This window comes from Ceratotherium simum, chromosome 15 (genome assembly GCF_057802395.1).
Source record: "Ceratotherium simum simum isolate JZ-2026a chromosome 15, ASM5780239v1, whole genome shotgun sequence".
Taxonomy (NCBI): domain Eukaryota; kingdom Metazoa; phylum Chordata; class Mammalia; order Perissodactyla; family Rhinocerotidae; genus Ceratotherium; species Ceratotherium simum.
Genome location: NC_141914.1, coordinates 11,669,427 through 11,692,152, shown reverse-complemented (window position 1 = coordinate 11,692,152; position 22,726 = coordinate 11,669,427). Strand labels below are relative to the sequence as shown.

General features: G+C 41.7%; 1 protein-coding gene across 1 annotated transcript in view; it reads left to right on the top strand.

Moving 5' to 3' along the window:
* Nucleotides 1–22,726, top strand: part of MYH15 (myosin heavy chain 15) — a 127,895-nt gene that overhangs the window by 78,506 nt on the left and 26,663 nt on the right. The window contains exons 28-33 of the mRNA XM_014792268.2: nucleotides 3,750–3,876; nucleotides 8,498–8,616; nucleotides 11,029–11,225; nucleotides 14,328–14,677; nucleotides 16,856–16,980; nucleotides 19,780–19,895. Coding sequence (XP_014647754.2) covers nucleotides 3,750–3,876; nucleotides 8,498–8,616; nucleotides 11,029–11,225; nucleotides 14,328–14,677; nucleotides 16,856–16,980; nucleotides 19,780–19,895 — 1,034 coding nt within the window. The remainder of the gene's footprint in view (nucleotides 1–3,749; nucleotides 3,877–8,497; nucleotides 8,617–11,028; nucleotides 11,226–14,327; nucleotides 14,678–16,855; nucleotides 16,981–19,779; nucleotides 19,896–22,726) is intronic.

The following is a 22,726-nucleotide window of genomic DNA, read 5'->3' as shown; positions in this document are numbered from 1 at the left end:
ATACAAAATCCTTCCTCAGATTCTAACCCTGCCTTTCTGAATCCTTCCTGTCAATAAATGAGAAGAACTAACTAATAAAATCAAGACCATTCAGTATAACTTCTCTCTCTACCTTATAAGTTATATTTTTCTTTTCCCTCATCCATCTCTTTTCTTCTTATCCCAAAGAATAAAATATTTTTCTTAAAACCATTATTCACTGGTTCCAAAAAACAAAAACAAACCAAAATAAGAAAGATTTTTCCTCAGATACTAGCGATGGGATTTTGAAAGGAAAGCAGAGTCTGTCCGTACCTGCCTTAATCTGTCTCCTTGACCAAAGGGTAGTGTTCTATTTATCTATTGCTGTATAAGAAATCATCCCAGAACCTGTAGCTTAAAACAATATTTTATTATTATCTCTCTTGGTTCTGGGGGTTGACAGCCTTAGCTCAGATGGCAGTTGAGACTGGGGTCATCTGAAGGTTTATTCACTCATATAACTAGATCCTGGGCTGGGAGAGTTATAACAGCTGGGGGCTGGTTGGAAATCTCTCTCCCCATGTGACCGCTAACTTTTACATATGCCTCTTGGGAATTCTGTGGCTCACAGATTCAGTGACTTGTCCAAGGTCATACAATTATATGGCAGAGATGGGCCTCAACTCCAAATCCTCTATATGTATCTGTGGGTGACCACATTCTGCTGCCACCTTAAATATTTGTTGGTGGGATAAATTGATTCTGTTCACTCTCTTAGGCATATACATTATGCTGAAGTTTTTCTTGAATTGTTTACTTCATGTTTTCCTGAATTATAATGTCAGAAATGCCAATACTCAACGGTACAGTGGAAACTGAAGCATTTTCAAGGCATATTATGCTGACAGAGAGGCCCAGGGCAATTTAGAAGTTATAGGCAATCTCACAATTATCTTGATTATTTTGAATTCCCATTGGTTCCAGCATTTCTGGGAGGCAGCATTTTTATGCATCACTTTAACAACCAGCTTTAGCATGAACATGCATTATGCTATTAACCTCTTATTTCCCAGTATCAAAATTTAGTGTCTATCCTTATGCTTATATTTGAAGTTCTTTTGAAGGTCCAACCCCTTTGAATGTTATATCCCTCTACAGGCCACCTTTAGATAAACAATCTCATTGTCTTTTGCAGATCCTGCTTCTAAAAATGCTTTGTAAATTGAAAACAGTATTCCAGTGCTTAGCATTGCCTGTGGATACCTACCATTTGAGGCTGTGCCTAAGGGCAAGTGCCTTTTCTGCCTGCCCAGGTGGCTGCCTCCTCTGCAGATATGCACAGCCCTGCTGGGCTTCCCCATACAGGCATCTCTTGAAAACTGGGGATTCCCTGGCTCCTTCTCTTGCCATTTCCACACACCATTGACTAAGTTGTCTTAGAGAGATCTGTGTTCATTCACCCTCAGCAAACACGTACACAGCGTAACATAGTCAGGGCACAAACACAAGTGCCATTCCTTATACCTGGATGTGTTCCTCCTGGCCCAGTTAAGGGGTCATTTACTATTGGAGACAACATACAATACAGGTGGTTCCCATAGGCATCATATTTTTATCCAATTTCCTCTGGGACCTAGAATTCGTGACAATTTGAGCCAACTAGGACATCAAGTCAATTAATCCTTAACATTTCCTTTGCTATTACTACTTCACGTAACACATCTTTATGAATCTAGTATTTGATCTTTGTTTGTTTCTTTGTTTGCATTTGCACAGGCAGTTATTGGTTCAAATCTTAATTTCAACACTTACTAGCTGTGTGAATTTGGGCACGGTGTTTAGCCTCTCTGACTCTGTTTTCTCATTTGTAAAACAGGTCAGTCTGAACTCTTGAAGGATATTGTGAGGAGAACAATGAGTGTGCCAACTTTGTCAAATTGCTTCCAGAAGTGAGAGCATTCAAAATATAATTAGAAATTTCAGACCATCTAAAAACTGTTACATTTATCACTACTATAGCTTTCTTCTAGAAGCAAGTGGAGAGAGTGGATAATTGAGTGTACCTGGCACTTAACATCAGTGCTCTAACCTGTGTGATGCTGATGGCACTGTACGAGAAACTGGTCATTGAATCTCTGCCAGATCTGGTTTCACAACCACCAACAAGCTTGGGTGTGCTATGGAACATCTGTGACTTTCCTCATTAGCCTCCAAATGGACATTATCTGATTAGTTTGCTAATCAATGGATAATATCCTTGACCAAGTTAAAAAAGGGGGTTGGAATTCATAAGGAAAGTTTGACTGTGACCTCTATGTAAACTTTAGTGGATATGTTGGCCAACCTCTTACTAAAGTCTGCAGTAGTTTGAGTCTCTTAGACATGTATTAAGTGCCTCTGTTGTGTCAAGCACTGCATTCGGCCTTGGGGACATGAGAAGATGCAATCGAGGAGTCTTTCATAGGGAATTTAGAATAGTCAGTAGTGCAAACTTAAAGAGAACAATCTTCAACATAGTGTAGACTCCAGCTGGAGATCTCTAAGACTTTTGCTGATTCAGAAGTTTCCCGGAAGACCAAACCTGGCATCATCTTTTAAATGTTCCTGGTCCTTGGCCATTGCTATATCATAACAATTAGGTTGACATTGAGACTATCAGGTTTTCCACCAGATTTCAGCATTTTCTCCAATGCCGTTGGCATGATCCCTTCTTTGTTTTCTTATTCTTCCATTTCCAAAGACCACATTTCCATAGTGCTCTTTCTTTGTAGAGACAAAAGTCTCATGGGCTATTTATGGATTGATATTTAATATATGTAAAGAGCAAAACACAAAAACAGCTCTGTAAAGTCTATAGAACCACCAAGTCATTTTACCATTTCTGACCATATTAATAAGAAGAATGCATATTAAAGCTAGGTAAAGAGGATACCATCATCTTACATTTGTCAGCTCTTGGTCCTGAGAATATTGAGTTTCAAAGTCACTAGCATTAGTTTCCAGAATGTGGCAAGAATCTGATGATTAGATCTGTTACCTAAACCAGGTAGAAGTGCAAAGGCTGAATGGCACAGACTTTTCTTTAAGCATAAAAAACTATTTCTGAGAAGTTGGAGTTTGTTATTGAAGTACTAACCCAACAGGGTTAATTTGAGCTTACAGTCTTAGTGATCAGGAGGGTGCGGTTGCTTTGACAGTTCAAATTTCTGTCATCAAGCAGTTACAGCTCAGGTCACCCATTTAGTTTCTCCTATCCTGATGGTTAGCCCTTTGGATTTCCTTTCTTCTTATTCCATCCCCTCCCTCCTTATCTCCCCTCCCTCTGCACGTACACTCTTATTTACTGAGTGACTAGTATGTGCTAGGCACTATTCTAGGCACTGACGGTATATCTGCAATCAAACAGAATCTCTACCCTTATGAAACTTATGTTCTAGTGGAAGAGAAAGATGGTTAAATATATAATATAATGTCAGGAAGTGATGATGTACTTCATCAGTGTTTGGCATGTTTCCCTCTTCAGAAGAGCGAAGAATTCTAGAGAGTGTCCCAATACTTAGAGTTGGGTTTCTCTGTTGACACATACAGTCTGAGAAGTTTGGGCCTCTTAGGGGCCCAGACCCTGAGTTTACTGTGCTTTCTTAAATTAGAAGATTGATTTGCTGGCTAGGTCTTCAGAGGATAAAAGAGCACAAGGGTCCCAGGAACCTCCCTCCCCTCCTTCTTTATGTGGCTAACTCAGCATGGATTCTATGAGCCATGTCCAACTCTTCTTTCTCAACTCATAGAATAATGCTGAGAAGCTCTGTAGTCTGTACGAAGAGCGCTTGAATGAAGCAAATGTAAAACTAGATGAAGTGACTCAGTTGGCAAATGACCTGACAGCACAGAAGACAAAGCTCCGGAGTGAGAATGGTGAGTAAACATGCTGCTTCGCTTGCTTGTGAGCCTCAATCCAGCAGACTGGTGGAGGGACGACTGAGATGGTAAGCCAGTCACTGAGCTGGAGTGGGCAGTTGAAGATTCTAGGGGAAGAAGGAGGCCTCTGATAGACCCTTGTTCACAGACACGCTCTTGTCTGGGAAGGGATACTTCTGTGCCACTTTGGGAGGCTCTGCCTAGTTCTCATCCATGAAGGGGAAAACCAACATTCAGTTGGCTAAGCATCTCTCAAGACCAAAGGATGGGAGGGGCTATCCACACATGCTACAAGACACGCCTTTTTATAATGTCTACCTCATTGAAAGAGGCATTTTTTCTAATTTTCAATAATGAACCCACATTTCTTTCCTACACTCAGTAAAAGCCATAGTCTGTACAATGGCTTACAAGGACCGCACAGTTGGGCCCCCCATTATCTCTTCGACCGCTTCTGCTGCTTTCCCCTCTCTGGTCTGCTTTGGCCACATTGACCTCTTTGCTGTGTTTTGAACACACCAGGCACATTCCCACCCCACAGTCTTGCCCTATCTATTTCCTCTGCCTGGAATACCCTATTAACACTGCGGAGACTTGAAGATGAAAGTTAATCAAATGGGTATCTGGGGGATGTCGAAATAGGCCTTGTTGAGAAGGCGACATTTGAGAACTTGCAACCCGTTTCCTCCATGTGCTTCTTTTTCATAATATTTACTACATTCCAACAAACTACATACTTGACACAACAAACATGCTTATTTGTCCATCTCCATCTGCCAGAATATAAGCATCTTGAGGGCAGGGGTCTTTGTTGTGTTCACTGATGTATGCCAGTCATCGAGAACAATGCCTGCCACTTAATGGTGCTCCACAAACATTTGATAAATAAATTAAAAGTAGAAAAATGTCCCATGGCTTGCTGTCTACTATTAGCCATGATGACAGTTTTTTTGGGGGAAAAATTTTCCAATCTTTTACATTGTGGCAATCTATTTGGGGTTTTTCTTTTTCAATTTGTCATAAGCTTTTTTTGTATCCCGTGTCCTCAGTCATTTATAATTGCTGCTTCTAATCCATTAAGTAGAGGGACATAGTTTACTTAATCTTGCCCTGTAACTTGACTTGTTTCTCTGCTATAAGCAGCATGTGGCTGGATATTTGTCTGCAATTAGAATTATTTTTAGTAGTATATTCCCAAAGATAGAATTCCTAGGTCAATAGAAATAAACAATATGTTCTTGATGCCCAGAGAGACACACTTCGAAAAGAGAATGAAGACCATTTGGACCATTAACCTCCCTCTGCCAATGCACACTTCTGTTCCGAGATGCTAAATCTAGCGCCAAAGCTAAATTAAAACGAGCTGGCAAAACCACAAGCCTGGAAATCTTTAAGAGGAAAGTGTTTTTGGTTCTGGCAGGGACACCGAATAAGCCTCTTCTTATACTGGTGACAGCGTGTGTGACACCTGGCCTTGTTACAAAGCCCACAGTTTGATCTTTTGTGCCATCAAGGATGTAGTCTGTGTGTGGACTCCACAGTCCAGGGACAAGCCTGGAGAATGCCTGGATGTCTGGCCCTGCAGGAAGTGCTGTATAAAATTGGTTCTGATAGTCACTGCCTACCTCCCCCTACTTATTGGCGTTAATTTTCTATTCAGTTTTTTGATGAGGAAATTGGTGGGTAAGTGAGTGAAGTGAAACTGGGTCTGAGATGATGATTCTGCTTAGGATGCAGGACCTTTTCTTCCTTCCCTTAATTCTTATCTTTACCTTTTGGCTTTTGTGTGAGTTAATTTTAAGTATATACCCAGCCAAATGTCCCCGCCCCTCACTGGGTCTATGCTTCAGGTTTTTTAATGCTTTTGTACCACTACTGCCTAAGTTTCTTTCTCATGCCCTATCCTGTCAGCTTATCATACCCTGCTTTCAAAGGAGACCGATAGTAAATGTGGTCAATTAAGCCATGTTAAATGGGTTCTGTTCTGTAATATACGTGATATATTAGTCTCAACCCACTAATGGATCAGCACATCTTCAGAATCCTTGTAAATATAATGTTTTCACACAAAGATTCTCAAAGTTTGGTCCACAGACTCCCAGTGATTGTCAAAACCCTTGTATGAGGTTAATTATATTATTCATTATAATTCGAAGATGCTGTTTGCTTTTATTATTCTTTCGCCATTTGTATTGATGGTGCAAAAGCAATGATGATTAAAACTGCTGGAGCCTCATCACCAGTCAAGACAGCAGCACCAAACTGTGCTAGTAATCATTGTACTCACTGATACATACTCACAGTTTAAAAAAGTCAGTTTTGTTTAAGAATATCCTTAATGAAACAGTAAAAATTAGTTTTATTAGGGGCTGGCCCCATGGCCTAGTGGTTAAGTTCAGCACGCTCTGCTTCAGTGGCCCGGGTTCAGTTTCCGGGCACGGACCTACACCACTCGTTGGCGGCCATGTTGTGGCGGTGACCCACATGTAAAATAGAGGAAGACTAGCGCAGATGTTAGCTCAGGGCGAAACTTCCTCAGCAAAAAAAAATTAGTTTTATTATAGCTCAACCTTGAGTATATATCTTTTTGATTTTCAGTGTGACAAAGCAAGAAGGATGCATAAAGCACTTCTGTTTCACGCTTCAGTACGATGGGTGATTGTTTAAACTCTGAGCTCAACTAGCAGTTTTTTCTGGGAGTACCGTATTTACTTGAAAGAAAAATTGAGAAACTGTGCTTATTCAGACTTAGATATTTGGCAGATATTTTCTCAGAAATGAGCAGAGTGAGCCTGTCACTTCAAGGAAAACAACTGACAACGTTTGTTGCCAACAATAAAACTGGAGCTTTTAGGCAAAAATTAGATTTTGGAAAACATGTATATGCTATCATGAGCTTGACAGCTCTCAATTCTTAAAGACTTTTCTGATGAGATCAGTGGTGATGTTAACAAATATACTTTTTTTATATTGTATAATGAAATGTGTCAACATTTGGAAGATCTGCATAATTCAGTGAACACATTTTTCAGATCACTACTTCATGATGTTACAAAATCATGAATGGGTAAAAGATCCATTCAAAGTTTAAGACAGACCCAGAAATTTTAATGTAACAGAGGGAAAAGTTCATTGATGTGGTTTATTCCATATTGCAACTAACCCTTAAGAAACTTCTATTTGTTGGGTTTTGGTGTAGTAGCAAATAGTGGTCACAGTTATCTAAAAAGACTATGAAAATACACTTCCCTTTTCCAACTACTTACCTGTGAGAAGTTGGGTTTTCTTCATACACTTCAACCAAAACAATATATTATATTGTTGAATATATTATATACTCAATAAATTGAATTCAGAAGCAAATATGATAATCTAGCTATCTTTTATTAAGCCAGAGAATTTTATAAATGTAAAACAATGTCATTTTTCTCACTAATTTTTTTGGTGGGGGTCTTGAAAAATCTAGTTTTTTACCCTAAAAAAATTGTTTATGTTAACATATTAATATTTTTATTATTATTATTTTAAAATGAATTAATACACATCTTAAATTTCTCTTTTAATTTCTAATACACTATCTATTAATATAAAACTCAAGTGAACAAAATCTCTGTGGGGTCCTCAATAATTTTTAAGCGTATAAAGTGTTCCTGAGACCAAAAAGTTTGGGAATCACTGCTTTAGCCCAAACAGATGCTTCCTTGTAATGTTGAGAGTTTTAGAACTTATTTGTAGCCAGAAGGATGAAGGCATAAACATTTGGGGCTTTTAGTGTTGCACTAATTGTGTTATAGAAGCAGCCTTGGCTCAGGATTGGCTTAGCTTTAGTACTATTTCTAATAACCAAGGCATTTTTGACCTTGCGTTAATGAAATAAGCTAAGCAGTGAAGGCAGACTAGAGTGTAATAGAGTTTCCACCTCTCATCGTCACATTCCCCACCATTTAATGACTATTTCTCATATTTATTTAGCAATTCAGTCTACAAAATACATTCACACTCATGTAATTTTCATTAACAATCTTTTATTGTTATCTTCATTTTGCAAATGAGGCAAAGAAGTTGTAATTATCTAAAAATTATATAGCCAGAAATTGGTAGAGCCACACATAACAAACAAGAGAGCATGGCATAAAGGAAAGAATGTGTTCTTCAGGATTAAGAACTTAATTTGAATCTATATCCATTAATTACTAGCTATGCGTGTTTGTGTCTCAATCACATTGAAGTAAGTTGCCCTGTTTCCCCCCTTGCAAAATGGGTAATATAATACATACATTATTAAGGAGTTATGAGAATTAAACCAGATAATATACATAAAGTACCCACCGCATAGAAGAGTCTCAATAAATGGTAGCTAATATTATGTGTTATCGACTCATACTTACTACTAAAAATCAGTTCTTTATTAGGGCTCTCTTGTGAGTCCTGGAAAGGCTCATTGCCATCATTTACCGATAACTGGATTCTCGGACCCCTTCTAAATATCAAAAATATGTGGGTAGGGGTCATTCTGGTTGCCCTCAAAGTCAACAAATTAAGTGGGGGGGGGGTGGAATGGGGGCATTAGATGAGGAGGAAGACTGTGATTAGCTTATTTTGTGAAATCTTTCTGTAGGTGAGTTCCTAAGGAGGCTGGAAGAAAAGGAGGCTCTGATAAACCAACTTTCCAGAGAAAAGAGCACCTTCACTCTGCAGATTGAAGAAGTGAAAAGACAACTGGCAGAGGAGACCAAAGTAAAGCATCTATTATTGCTCACTAGTAGCTTGACTATGTTTAAAAAAAAACGAGTGCTTGGTGGGTGCAACCTGAATATCTTCTCATATGAAAGAAGAGGGGAAAGTGCCCGAGAAGTTATGGGAAAAAAGACTTGTTGGGCCTTGTATGTGCCAGGAAGGGCCTTGATCACTGAAGGATCTTCCTAGTGATGCGAATGGCTTCTCTACTCTGTCAGATTTAGAAGAAGCACAGTACATGTTTCCAGTTTGCATTATTACTTGAACAGAAAGTCTGCAAGGCTCTTTATGGATCTTTGGTTCTAAATTGCACCAAGTGGAATTTACATAAAAGACCAGAATGAAATAAATGGGGCTGGCTTAGTTTAATATTACTTTTGAATTGTCAATAAATTATAGATATTAGTCATTTCTTCCCAAGAGAATATATAATGCTGCTAGTCAGCTGACCCCAGTGAAAGTATTTCTTTAAGGTGAAAGCATAGCTACTCACATGAGAGACGAATTCTTTGAGCTCTGGTATTTCAAGTTAATTCTTAGTCTATATTCAAGGTGTCTTGTTACGAAGACCTCAGAGTACCTCCCTTGTACATAATGTCACTGCAAAGGCATCTAGTGTGAGGGGCGAGGTCATTGAGTCTTCAGACTTCTGTTTTTAAATATTTTATTTTATTTCCTGTACTCTCTTTATTTTCTATATTATATATAAATCTTTAAATTGCTTCCATGGTCTGTGCATCAAACATTATGCTAGATAATTCTCTCATGTTATCTCAATCTTCATATAAGTCATATGAAACAGGTAGAATTATAACTTTTTACATGAAGAAACCAAGGCTCTGAGAAGACAAATAACTTGTGTAAAGTCGTACAGCTGGTAGCAACTGTGAAGGAAATTGAGCAGGTAGTGGAATGACTTGATTTATATTCTAGAAGCTCTCTCTGGCGGCCTTCCCAGTGGCTTCTGACTGGCCTACAAGGCCCCCTTACTCCGGCTGCAGCCTTGTCTGTGACCTGACTTCATCATCTGCTTCCCTCATTCCCTCTCCCCGGTCACCCTGGCCTCTGTTCCGCCTCTTAGACAAGCTGCCGTCATTCTGGCCTTAGGACTTTTGTAGCTGCTATTCCTGTGGCTTGAGGGCCCTTCCTCAAGGCCTTTCAGGGACGACGAGAAGGAGGCAAACATTCTACGTGGTGTCAGTCTGTTTTATTTTCTTACTGCTGTCAGTAATCTTATTTATTAACTTGTTTACATGTGTGTTTTGTGTGTCTTCTCAGTCCTTTTCGCTCCTTAGGGCAAAGAGTTTGTCTCATTCCCTTCTGTAAACACTAATGCCTGGAACAGGTGCTCAATAAATATATATTAAATTACAGGAAGGGTCGCAATTTGAAGCCAAGTTTATCGGATTCCAAAGCCTGGGTCACTGTATATATTGTTGCTCCTCATTCACTGCCCAAGGGTGTCTGGTTGAGGTTGCCATTAACCAAGCCTTGTGCTCTCAGAGCTGCATCTACCTGAGAAGATGCTTTTCTCTAATTTGCGTAAAGGACCTGTGAGGACTGAGACCCTGGTTCTTCCCACTAGACTAGGTTATCTTTTGGGAACAATGCTACTCGGTTAACCAGATTACCATTTAAGTGATAGAAATGGTCATTAAACCCAGCTCTGCTGTCCAATAAATACAGTAGACACTACTACACTACAGGTGGCTATCTAAATTTAAATTTATGTTAATTAAAATTAAATAAACTGAAAATTCAGTTTTGACCACACATTGTACTGGGTACATTTTGAGTGTTCAATGGCCACATGTGGCTAATGGTTACCATATTGGACAGTGCACATATAGAATATTTTCATCACTATAGAAAGTCCTATTGGATAGTGCTGTTTTAAAGTGATAAGAGATAATGTTTTTAGAGATTTACACGTGAAATGAAAGGTTTTGTTTCCCTCATCAATGGAATGAAAAGGCTAGACTAAATCTCAGTGGTCCTTTCTAGTCCGAATAAGATCTGAATCTTATATATGGCTAAATATAAATCTTATTGCTTAAATGATAGTGAATGTTCTCCTTGCTACCTTCACATTCTCCATTATTTCCAGGACCCCAGGCCAGTCTGTTGTTGAAGCCACACAGTCAGGCTGGCATTTCCTTAAATAGAACTCTCTTCCCTGTTTTACCAGCAGCAATTAGATACTCTATCCTTTCTCTTGTCCCAAATTCTCCCCCTGGTATTACCTTACTACGTTCAGGTTCAGCTTGAATTTGTGGCAGGTTGTTATTAACCTTATCTGAAAAAAATGATGTAACCTTCAAGCCTTTATCTAGAAAAAATGATGTCACCTCCAAGCCTTTTGCTGTTAATGGTGATGGTGCCTTTTTTTAACGTGTGTTGTGTCTCATACAGTCACAGAGTGCCCTGGCCCAGGCACTGAAGTCAGCCAAGCGTGACTGTGACCTTCTACGAGAGCAGTATGAGGAAGAACAGGAGGCCAAGGCTGAGCTGCTTCGGGCTTTATCCAAAGGCAATGCTGAAATTGTGCAGTGGAGAATGAAGTACGAGGATGATGCCATCCAGAGAACTGAAGACTTGGAGGATGCCAAGTGAGTAGGGCAAGGCTACCCTGAACCTGGAGTTGTCACACAGCAGATTATGGGAATAGTGACTGTGTCTTCAAGGCCTCAAGTATGCACTTAACGAATACTTGCCAAGTGCATGAACAAGCCCAAGACCAAAGCTGAAACAGCCACCCCTGGCAAGAAGCACATGTTCTAGAGAGGCCAAAAAAAAAAAAATTATAATACAACATGATAACAGCTATAGAAAGGTCCTGGGGAGAGAAAGGAGGCTCTTTCTAGGGGTACGAGGGAAGTCTGAGAAGATGTGACTGAACAATGGTTTGAAAATGGTCTAGCACTTAAAATCCTTTATTTCATTTGTGACACCAAAAAAATTGAGGCCATGTGTGTACACGTCTGCCTACACTAAAGTCATCAGGTCTCTGGTCTACAACTTGTAGACTACAAAGTGATCTGTGAAGGTGGACAGGGATGGCTGGAAACATGATAGGATCTGTCATCATGCCTTATGGGACAAAGGTTTCTTTGAAAAGACATCACCCTCAGGCCACCTCTAAGGTTAGTTTTATAGCCAACACTACATAAAGGCTTCAGAAGTTCTTTCAGGAACTACCGAAGTTTTGCGCCCAGATGCATCATGACCTGGACCAGGGTGCAGTACTGATGCATTTTGCTCAGAGGTCGAAGGACTGTGTATCTCTGAGAGAAAGTGTCAAACCGACCCCAGTTTATAATCATTAAAGGTTTACTCAAAAGAACGTGTCTGGCTTGGTAGCTTGGCAAAAATCCATGGCAGATCAATACATTTCTCTTTCGCTTCAACCAAAAATATTGTTTTCATTTCTTCACTGAAATCTTTGAGAGACAGTGCTGTGCACTTGCTGTACAGCCACTGTGTTCTGTCCCAGAACGGGTACCAAGCGATCCCTCTCTGTAGCCACGGTAACTTACAAAGGCTGTGGGATGACAGGTACTAAAAATACCTGCAGTCGACGCTTTAAAAACTCCAGACCACAGAAAAGTGGGGCTTTGAACTGAAATGGCTCCTCATATCCAAAATATGGCATTTGCTTTTAAAGTAAGATTTTTTTTTCTTCTAATGATTGAAGAATTCGGATGAAAGTGCCTACCAGTCCTTCTGTTTGAAGGTTTCTTTGGGAGGGCTAGAAAAGAGGGACAGTATAGAGGTACTTAGGACCACACGGATTTGTTGGAACTAATTGTTCTGTCCTACATGACGACTAAAGAAAAATACCATGGGCAAACATGGTAATATCTGAAGACCTTTTTTGCTTTAAACTTAGTTGAACATCAAATAAATAAAGCATTTTCTGTATTACGCTTTCCCGCTAAATCACCTCAGGGAGGTAGAGCTACCAAAAAAAAAATCTAGGATTCTATTTGTTTTACTTGGAAAGTTGAGGATCTGCCTGCTCTGATTTCCAGGTTTGGGTTCACAAGAGTTAGTTTAGTGGAATTGGAATCAGGCTCAGCTGAGGCCCAGCTTGCTGCTCTGAGTTCTGAGTTCCCCAGGGATAGGAATTTGGTTTCTTAACTCCCATATCTCTGCATTTTCTAGGCAGCTAAGTAGATACTTCTGGTTGACAAGGTGAAGAGCAAAATGGTAGCTGGTATTAAATGTGGAACCACATTATCAGCGAAACGAGAATGACCCCTTGTCCAGCTTGCCCTGGACTTGCCTGATGTTAGCACTAGAGTCCCCTGTCCTGGTGAAGCCCTCAGTCCTGGCAAACCAGCATGGTTGCTCACCCAAAGGAAAAGTCCTATTTTCTGGTACCAATTGAGCATTTCAAAAGTAGTTAAAATACGTGTAATTATTTTACAAGACTCTTGTTTTAGGTGGAGTAAAAGCATCGGAATCTCTTCTTTTCTCTTTCCAGCTTTATTGAGATATGATGGACTTATAACATTGTAAAATTAAGGTGTACAAGGTGATGATTTAATATATGTGTATATTGCAAAATGTTTACCACATAAGGTTAGTTAGCACATTCTTTACTCCACATAATTACCATTTTGTTGTTATGGTAAGAGCTTTAAAGCTCTACTCTCATAGCAGCTTCCAAGTATACCATGCAGTCTTGTTAACTAGAGTCACCTTGTGGTATATCAGAATCTCCTGTTAACAGTTAAGAACAGTGAAGCAAAGAAGTGAAATGACCATGGTTAGAAAGCCAATGAGCAAGGAGAAGTTGTTAGACCCCAGATCCCTCCTAGATGCTGAGCACAGATTTGTTTTTGCAGGATTCCACCAAAAAAGGGCTTTATGACCACATTGCTCTGTTGGGCTAGTTGTGTGTCACATGTTAATTCCTGAGGACTTTTTCCTGTTTAATAACAGTGGATCAGAAGAAGCTTTGGTACATGTGGTACCTTTCATCTAAGAAGAGTAATAAATGAGAAAGAATGGGACTACCAGTGTCGCTGTAGGAGATATGAGTAAGAGAACACATTTCATCCATCAGAAAGCCTAGGAGCACTGTCTCGTGGGGGTGGTGGTTAATATACCACTCCATCTCTGCGCTGAAGGACCCCTGGGAGCAGTGGGACCTGTTAAGTGAACATAACAATGCGATGAACTTGAGTATATAAATTTGGGAAGAGGAGTTGAGGTGGCAAAGAAATCCAGAGAAAAGAGAGAATTTGGGCATGTTTAGGAGCCACACGATAAGAGGGAGCGAGAATGAGCAGGAGAGAACAATGGAGCCCAAAAGCTCTTTAAAGACTAGATCCACCTAAGGGGGTGTTCAGCAGAACTTTCTCTTTCTCCCATTTCTTGTGAAGTCATCAATAAACTCTGTATTGCTTATTTAAGGTTTAGGGTAAGCAAATACAGGGATTCAGAGATCCTGAGTTCCAAGTCCAGGGATGGGATGAAATAAAGGACACATGGACCCAGGAGCCAGAGAATGGGGGTCAGCAGACCTCTGGGGTCTGTAGGCACAAGGAGGTCATTTTCAGACACGAGCTGCTTTTGCTTTGTACCATTAAGCCAGCCTCAGGGCTATCCCATTTTGTACCCAACCACCGTCTTTAATCAAGGACAAACTGGATGAGCTCTTGAGAGTTGTGGCTTCACTCACCCTTTGGGTCTCGCCTTCTCAGGAAGAAGCTGGCAATGAGATTGCAGGAGGCTGCTGAAGCCACGGGGGCGGCCAATGCCAGGAATGCCTCCCTGGAGCGGGCCAGGCACCGACTGCAGCTCGAGCTCGGGGACGCCCTGTCGGACCTCGGGCAGGCGCGCTCCGCGGCGGCCGCGCTGGACCAGAAGCAGCGGCGCTTGGACAAGAGCCTGGAAGACTGGAGGCAGAAGCACGAGGAGTCACGGGCCATGCTGGACGCCGCTCAGAAGGAGGCCCGGGCCCTCGGCACCGAGCTCCTCCAGCTCAGGCACGCCTACGAGGAGAGCACCGTGAGCCAGGAGACCCTCCAGAGGGAGAACAAGAACCTGCGAGGTACTCTGGGCCCAGCCTGGAGCCCGAGCAGGAGCAGGGAGCTGGCGGGGCAGGGCGGGGCAGGGGCTGCCCGGCTTCCAGGGCAAGGCTGGCCTCCATGGGCAGACGCCCCGGTATTGTCAGGGACCCCTCAGGTTTCCACTTTGCTGTTTGTAATACTTCTTTCTGAGTTTTTTTTTTTTTTTTTTTTTACTATAGATGTATTTTTATTAAATTAATTCTAAAAATAAGACTACTTGCCTACCGTTAGCCCCAGTTCCACTCTGCAAAGGCCCCCACTATTAAGAATTTCTTGATATCCATAGCCTTACCAAGATTTTCCACATATATTCAAGTGTGTATTTTTTTACTCAAATTACGTTTCTACACCTTTTATTTTTTCGTTTATCAGTATATTTTCTAATTTAACCAATATTTCCTTAGCCCATACTATGTGGCAAGCGCTGTTCTGTAAACAATTATTCATTGTTAATTCTCTTACATGTTAGTGTCTTTATCTGTAAAATGCAGATTATGCTGAATCAAGCAAAGCTAAGAATTTGTCCAAATTCACAGTTGATAAGCAGCACATCTGAGATCTGAGCCCAGCCAGCTTGACGCCAGCATAAACCCACTTAACTACTGGGCTATGCCACCCTCCCTGTGCCTCGTGGTCTTTGCATGCCTGTGCATGGGGACCTGCCACATGATTGTTACTAACTTCATGGTGTTTTATAATGAGGATGACTAACACTTATTTAACTAGACCTTATTCATTTTAGATACGATTTTTCACAATTATAAATAATCCTATATTATACATCCTTGTATATATTTTTGTGGACATGTAAAAATATTTCAGCAGGATAGAATCCTAGAAATGAAATTGCTGAGTTAAAGGAATGAATTTTTAAATTTTGAGGTACTGCCAAGTAGCCCTTCAAAGAGGCTGCCAACTTACACCAGCAGCAACAGTGATGTGCATTAAAACCCTGAGACGCCCGGGGAGCAAGTTGATTACTATTGGAGGAGTAAATGAAATTTGCTTTCTCTGTTGACCTACATAGTCCATGATCAGGTCACCAGGCATGGGAGAGGTGCTGGAACAGTGGTTAGGAAACTTGAGCGCATCCAAACCCCCTGGAGGGCTTGTTAAGACACGGAGTTTCAGTATCAGTAGGTCCAGGAGCGGATCTGAGATTTTGCATTTCTAACAAGTTCCCAGGTGGGGCCGGGGCTGCTGGTCTGGGACCACACTTGTCTGAGGTGGGGCTTGGACAGAATTCTTTTTCAAAAGCTAAGGTGTGGTCAGAGTAGAGAACCACTGCTCGGAGTTTTCTCTTGGGAACTCTTCTTCTGGAGAGGGCTTATCAGGGAAGGATTTATTATGCATAGGAGAATTGCCATCCAACAGGTTTGTTTTTGTAACTTTTTAAAATTCTTGTCACGTCACATCACAGCCTGGGATCTCAGAACCAGAGGAGTGGGCAAGCTCTCAAGCTCCTTGCATCGTCTCTGGACTGTGGGTGATTCCCAGGGCTGCTTGGCGCTACCCTCGACCTCTTAGGTACAAAGTCTTCCTCCATGAAGAGGCAGAACTGACAAGAACAGTATCAGGCGGTGGCGGTTTGTCACTTCTGGATGCCTTACTCTGTCAAAGGCCTGCGTTCAGGAGAGCCTAGCCACAAACCCACAACTGCCTGAGCTCCTTCAGATTCTTTGATCTGGCTGGGCTCATGTGTTGGCTTCTGGCAGTGACCCAGTTCATGCTTTAAGTTCCCATCCTGGTGTCGAGTGGCAGCGGACACAATGGCAGCCACTGGTGTTGATAGCTAAACACTTACACTGGGAGTGTAGGGATTCCAGGTCCATGTCCTACAGCACCTCCAGGTGGAATCTGGCATGACTCTGGCAAGCAGGACCGCCATGTAGAGTTGTACAGGATGTTCAATGCACAACACTCTAAGAAGCACCATCCTCACCAGCTGTCGTAGGCAACTTTCTGTCAGATGGCAAGAAGGGATGTCTTTTTCTAATTCGAACAAAGGTCCCATGTGTGCCCCCAGTGGCCTTGCCATCAAGTTGCCAAGGATGGCATGACCACGGTCCCAGTGGGCCTCTGGGGACAGTCTGTTGTGTCTGATATCATGGGTCTGAGACTGGTTCCTTTCACTAACTTTGCTTTTCTTCCCTCTCCAGAAGAGATTTCTAATCTGACAAATCAGGTGAGAGAAGGAAACCAGAACTTAAGTGAAATGGATAAGGTCAAGAAACGGATTGAACAAGAGAAGACTGAAGTCCAGGTGGCGCTGGAAGAAGCAGAGGTATTATCTCCAGGGAACAGAGAAGGTTTTATCATTGTGACAGAGCAGAAGATCTGCATTCTAGTAACAAGAACAACAACAAGGCAGTGACACTTATTCCAATGATCAGCACATGCCAGGCGCTTGGCCAAGTGTCTGATATGCGTTATTTTATGTAATCACCCAAGCAACCTATTGTCCTCCTTTCACAAACGAGGAAATCAAGCCTCAGAGAACAGAATAAGCAATAGTGGAAGCAAATCTCCTGATTGTAGTGAAAACAGGACCCATGTCTATCTCATTCACCAGCCTAAACCCAGTGCCTAGACCCTCTCTACTCAAAATGTGGCCCAGGGACCAGCTGCATGGGCGTCACCCAGGAGCTTGTTAGAAATTCAGACTCCCAGGCCTCTCCCCGCATTTTAACAAGGTCCCTTGGTGGTTCATCTTCACATTAACATTTGAGAAGCACTGGCCTAGAACATTGCCTGGTGCATAGTAGAGGGTCAGTAAATATTTGTTGAATGTTGAATGAATAAATCTCCTCAAATCAGTCAAAACAATTTTTTTCCAAAAAATTTGAGGCAGTTTTGAAAATGAGATTCAAAGTGATGCTCTCAAACATTTGTTTCTGAAAGCTTGTCTTTGTGCAGTTGTTTGACAGGAGCGTTTTCAGTGTTATAGATGAAAAGTTCAGGAAAAAGCTCTGATTTTATCCCAGGTGTGTGTTAGTGATTGAAAGGATCACTGACAAGACATTTGCCAAAGAGGGTGAACTCAGAAGGAAGTGATCCTGTCACAATCATTAAGTAGTTAACAAGCCCTGCAGGCCTCCTTTCTCACAGCTGAATTTCATTTTCTTGCCCCACCCTTTGAATAAGCACCGGGTCACATTAAAATGCAGTCCCACCCACTCACCCTCCAGTAGAGAAGATTTTTAAAAGACACAGCAGTCAGTTTTAGGCAGGGGCCTTTGGGAAGGTGTGATAATGGAAAATTAGACCCCAAAGGACTGCTCTGTGCCAAGAGATGTCTGTTAAATTTATCTCACCACCATGTTTCTGTAAGAGACCTTCCAGACAGAAGACGTGTCCGTCTTACCCTGTACATAGAGCTGTCAAGTGGACGGCTCTTAACACTGCTCTTGCCTTTTTGTGCATAATTGTTTTCTGAGGTCTTCGACCTTTTATATAGAAACCTTTCCATTGGCAGTGTGATGTCCCCTAGCGAGGCTGGTCCTTGAAAAGTTGTGAACTTTGCTTCATTTACTTGTTCCCTTTGGTTTCTGGCCATCCTGGCCAGGGACTTTCTGAAGCCACCACTTTAACCCAAAGAATTAACTTTTATGGTAGAAATTTCAAGCACCATGACAAGCCAATGAGAGATGTGAATGGACAGGGGCAATTTGAGTCCTGTGTAACACGTAGACATCTTTGTCTATTAAATGGACTAGTGCTCAGAGCAAAGGTGGGAGTATTAAGGCCCCTGCGCTCATACCATTTAGTACCACTAGATGGCATTACATTCTATTCACATTTTCTCAAGTTTTGTCTTCAGCTGCATCCATAAATACTTCATCAACTTGGACATGTATTTGTAAAATTGGGTTATTATGTTCCTGGGTGAGCCTTTATGAGAAACTTAATCAAATTATTTTTGAAGCCACAAAACTCAAATGATCCCAGGTCACCTTCTCCAAAGATTCACTTTCTTGGTGTATTCTAGAGGGTTAGAGGTGAACATTTCACCTGAAGGAAGGGCACCATTCCCTTGAAGGAAATTGTTATCCAAGCATTTGTTTTTTATTTATTTTCTTTTATATTGAAGGTGGTGTTGAGACAACAGCAGCGACGCCTTAAGCCATATTATAATCCCCAACATCTTTCTTATTTTTATTTTGAAATTGCTACTCAGTTTTACTTTTTACTTTTGGTGGTATGGGCTAAGCACCCCTCAGAAGAAGCTAAAAAATTACTCCTGCCTTCAGGACTGTCTGCCGATTGTTAACTGACCAATAGCTTGTTGTCATTCCTTGTGCCCTTTGTAAACATCCTCATCAGTCTCCTCCAAGTGGTATTTTGTTTATTTGTTTCTTATATATAAATTTTGTCTTTGGAACAGGCTTTAAAGATTTAATCAAACCTGTACTTTGAAAGTTGAATCACCTTTATAACATCCCTGGCAGTAATTGCCTTGCCTATATTTAAATACTCAAAGGGGCCGGAGGTCTCCCTACCTGTCAAAGCGATTTATTTGAGGTAGCAATAGTAATTATGGTGCTAATGGCTCACACTGAGTGTTATGTGTCAAGTACATCCTAAATTCCTTTATTGTTCTTCATATGACAATATTTAGGCACTGTCCTATTTCTTGCCCTCTGAATGCTTTCAACTTCTTCTCTATCCGTCTGTGATGTCTGGAATTAAAGATTCCAGGTAGGAGTCATCACCTTCCTTGTTCTAGCTTTGATATTTTGATTCATCCCAAAGATGGAATACATTAGAAAAAGTCAAGAGTAATAAATTAAAAAGTTTAAATATAGTCACAGACGAGCTTGAACTTTTCTATTTTAAAAAATGCTTTAGAATTCTAGTTCTTGAACTACAGCTGAAAGCCCTAAGAGTCTCAAAGCTGTAAGTGACATGACAAACAGAAGTAATCACTTGTCTCTCATCCTGTTCCGATCGTCAGGGACCTGGTTTGAACTTACGTCTCTCCCAGCGACTCTAAAGAGAGCTACATTAGTGACATATGTTTTGAGGAAAAAAACTTTTGTCCAAAAGTGGGCTTAATTTGGTACTTTTTATTTATGTATTTCAGGGAGCTCTGGAACGTAATGAAAGCAAGGTTCTTCGTTTCCAGCTTGAACTCTTGGAAACTAAAGCGGAACTTGAAAGAAAGCTTTCAGAGAAAAATGAAGAAATAGAAAGTTTAAGGTATTTAAGATTATTTTGGTGAGCACAAGTTGCATGTTTCAGAATCTCTAACTGAACAGAACTCCCTGTGTTTGGCTGCTTTTATGACCCCTGTTGGAACATCACCAGAGAAACTTAGCCAGTCCAACCCTACACTAGCATCTTTCTAGCAAGTTTGCACTCTTAATATAAAAAAATGCCTCGGGGCTGGCCCAGTAGCCTGGTGGTGAAGTTCCGTGCACTCTGCTTTGGTGGCCTGGGTTCGCCGGTTCGGATCCCAGGCGCGAACACACACCACTCGTCAGCCATGCTGTGGCGGCGTCCCACATACAAAATAGAGGAAGATTGGCCCAGATGTTAGCTCAGGGCTAAATTCCTCAGCCAAAAATAAAAATAAAAAAAGCCTCTACACAATTACCGTCACTTTTTATAATTTTCTTATATTGGAGCAGCTTCTATTCTCATACAAGACTTAGGATAAGACATCAAAAAAGCATAGTTATATGTACAAGGACTGTGTATACTGTCTAAGTCTACCTATAGCAAGCCTCTTTCTTGAGCATCCAAGAGACTGAGTGATAATGCTGGACAGTGGAGGAAAAGAACTAAAAAACTTGATGCTGTACATTAAAATTAATGTTGGATCAGAGTGGAGCTTTCACATACCCCCCGCCTGTACCTGTAGCCATTTCTCTGGAGAGGTGCGGGAGCCGGGAGCTAAGGTGCTTGTTGAATCCCTGTTGAAGCAGCTGAGTCTTAATAGTCAGGAAACTGAATTAGACGGGACTCAGGGGCTGCAGGATCTTTTCTGAGCTTCCTCATAACAAGCTGATGACTTTAGACATTCCACTTCTTGGCTTCTCAGTGAAGCGAAGGACGAAGGCAGCCCCCTACAAGTCACAGAAGGTGGTGAGGAAGATCAGTCAGCTGACATCGGCAAAGCACTTCACACTCGATATGTCAAAGGCACCATTGTAAACACGTGGAATTAACTACGATGATGTTATCTGTCTGATCTGTTCCCTTAAGTCAATGCCATATGTCAGCAAGGAAAATCATTTGATTCTGAGGTTCAACTGGCAGCCTGCTTTCAACATCTTTGTTAAACAATTAAAAAAAAAAAACCTGATAACATGTTCAGCTGAACTGGCCTTGTTCCCCTAGCCCATTTTCAGGCAAAACCCTCATGGGGTCATTTTTTTAATGAGGATGTCAAGCCCAATTTGGCCCTCTCTGTGCTGAGTTATCTTTGCTCTCCCTCCCCAGCCCTGTCCTCTGGAGGGCTGACTGTGGGGGTGAATTCTGGTCCACTTAAGACACTCTGAGTCAGTGTCTGAAAGAATTTTTTTGATGAAGGGCGAAAACATTGGGCCTTGATATTTGCCCTACTTCCTTGCATGAGGAACAAAAAATGAACGTCTTCTTGTGCAGTTAAAAAAAACCAACCTCATTTCAGGTAACGTCAAACCTGTGCCTATTAATAAACCTAGCTAAGGAAAGAATGCATCCTCAGAGAATCTGCATCTCGTCAGGTACATCTGAATGTCGCGGAGCAGTTCACCAATTATAATAATCTTAGTGCAAGAGAAGCCGGGGATGCAAACAGCTAGGGCCGGGAGAAGAAAGAACTGAAGACGAGACACAAGCTGTGAAGGGGCTGGAAAGAGAAGGGGTGGGCTGGAGAGGGGGGGGAGCTATTCATGAGTTTTAGTTAATGATTCATAATAACCATAATAGGTACATCCGGAAAGGAAAGATGAGCCTGTCTTACAAAATATCACAAATACCATCACAGACCCTTCTGTGTGAGTGCTCCGTGCAAGTGCAGATTGTATCAGAAAGGCCTTGGTTTAATCTCACTTCAAGCCTAGGAGAGGAAGGGATCTTAAGGAAACTGAATAGAATGCCAGGGGGAAACACCAGCAAAGCATACGATCAAGAGCAATCAAAGATAAGCCAGCTAAGTTATAGAACAGAAGGGAAATATTGCCTGAGGGCAAGATGAGGCTCCAGGTCCCACTCCACATAAACCTTGGGAAACCCCACAGAAACTGAAGGAGGCCTGTGAGACAGGGTCCTAGAAGCAGAAGGGACCAGGAAAGCAAGAGAGGACTCAGAGGCAAAGGCAAAACCAGGATAGTGCTGCAAATTGGGTAACATTCAACTCATTCTCTGCTGGCGAGCTCACTCTTCCGTTCCACGAGCACTAATCCTGAGAAAGCTGGCCTGGAGGCCTGTTGGTGGTGAAAAGTATGAGCACCTGGTATGCATGTCGTGTGGTCACTTCTTCAACAGACATGTGAGCACTTCATGTCGGCCAGACACTGTGCCTGCTCTTCTGGCCAGGGCTTCCGCAACTTTTATGGATGATAAGACTATTTTTTTAAAAATTTTACAAATGTTATAATTAGCATGGCTGTAGGTAGGGAGGTGACAATGCACTCACTGATGAAAGGTGGGGAGGAATTTTGGTAGCTGGCTTCGACCCTCTCCAGACTAGACACGGGAAAGGAGGGCTGACATCAGTGGCCAGCTTGAAGGCCAACTGGTGGCCACAATTGCCACGTAAGTCAAGCCCTACCACAAGGCCCAAGACTGGGTTGAAAACAAGTGGGTCAGATGTATCCTGAATCTTCAGGAACCATCAACTCTATCCCTCTCCCAACTCAAGACATTCAAGGAAATACTGAAATGTGTGAGGTCTTCTCACTGGCCCAGAGCCAGAGTGCACCTGGCATGTATTCTGCTCTCTCCAGACACACTCAAGGAGGTGCAGTGGAAGGAGGTTTTGGGAATGAGGCACTGAAATTCCTTACTCTATCAAAATGCATTTGTTTGCTTTGGTTTGATCA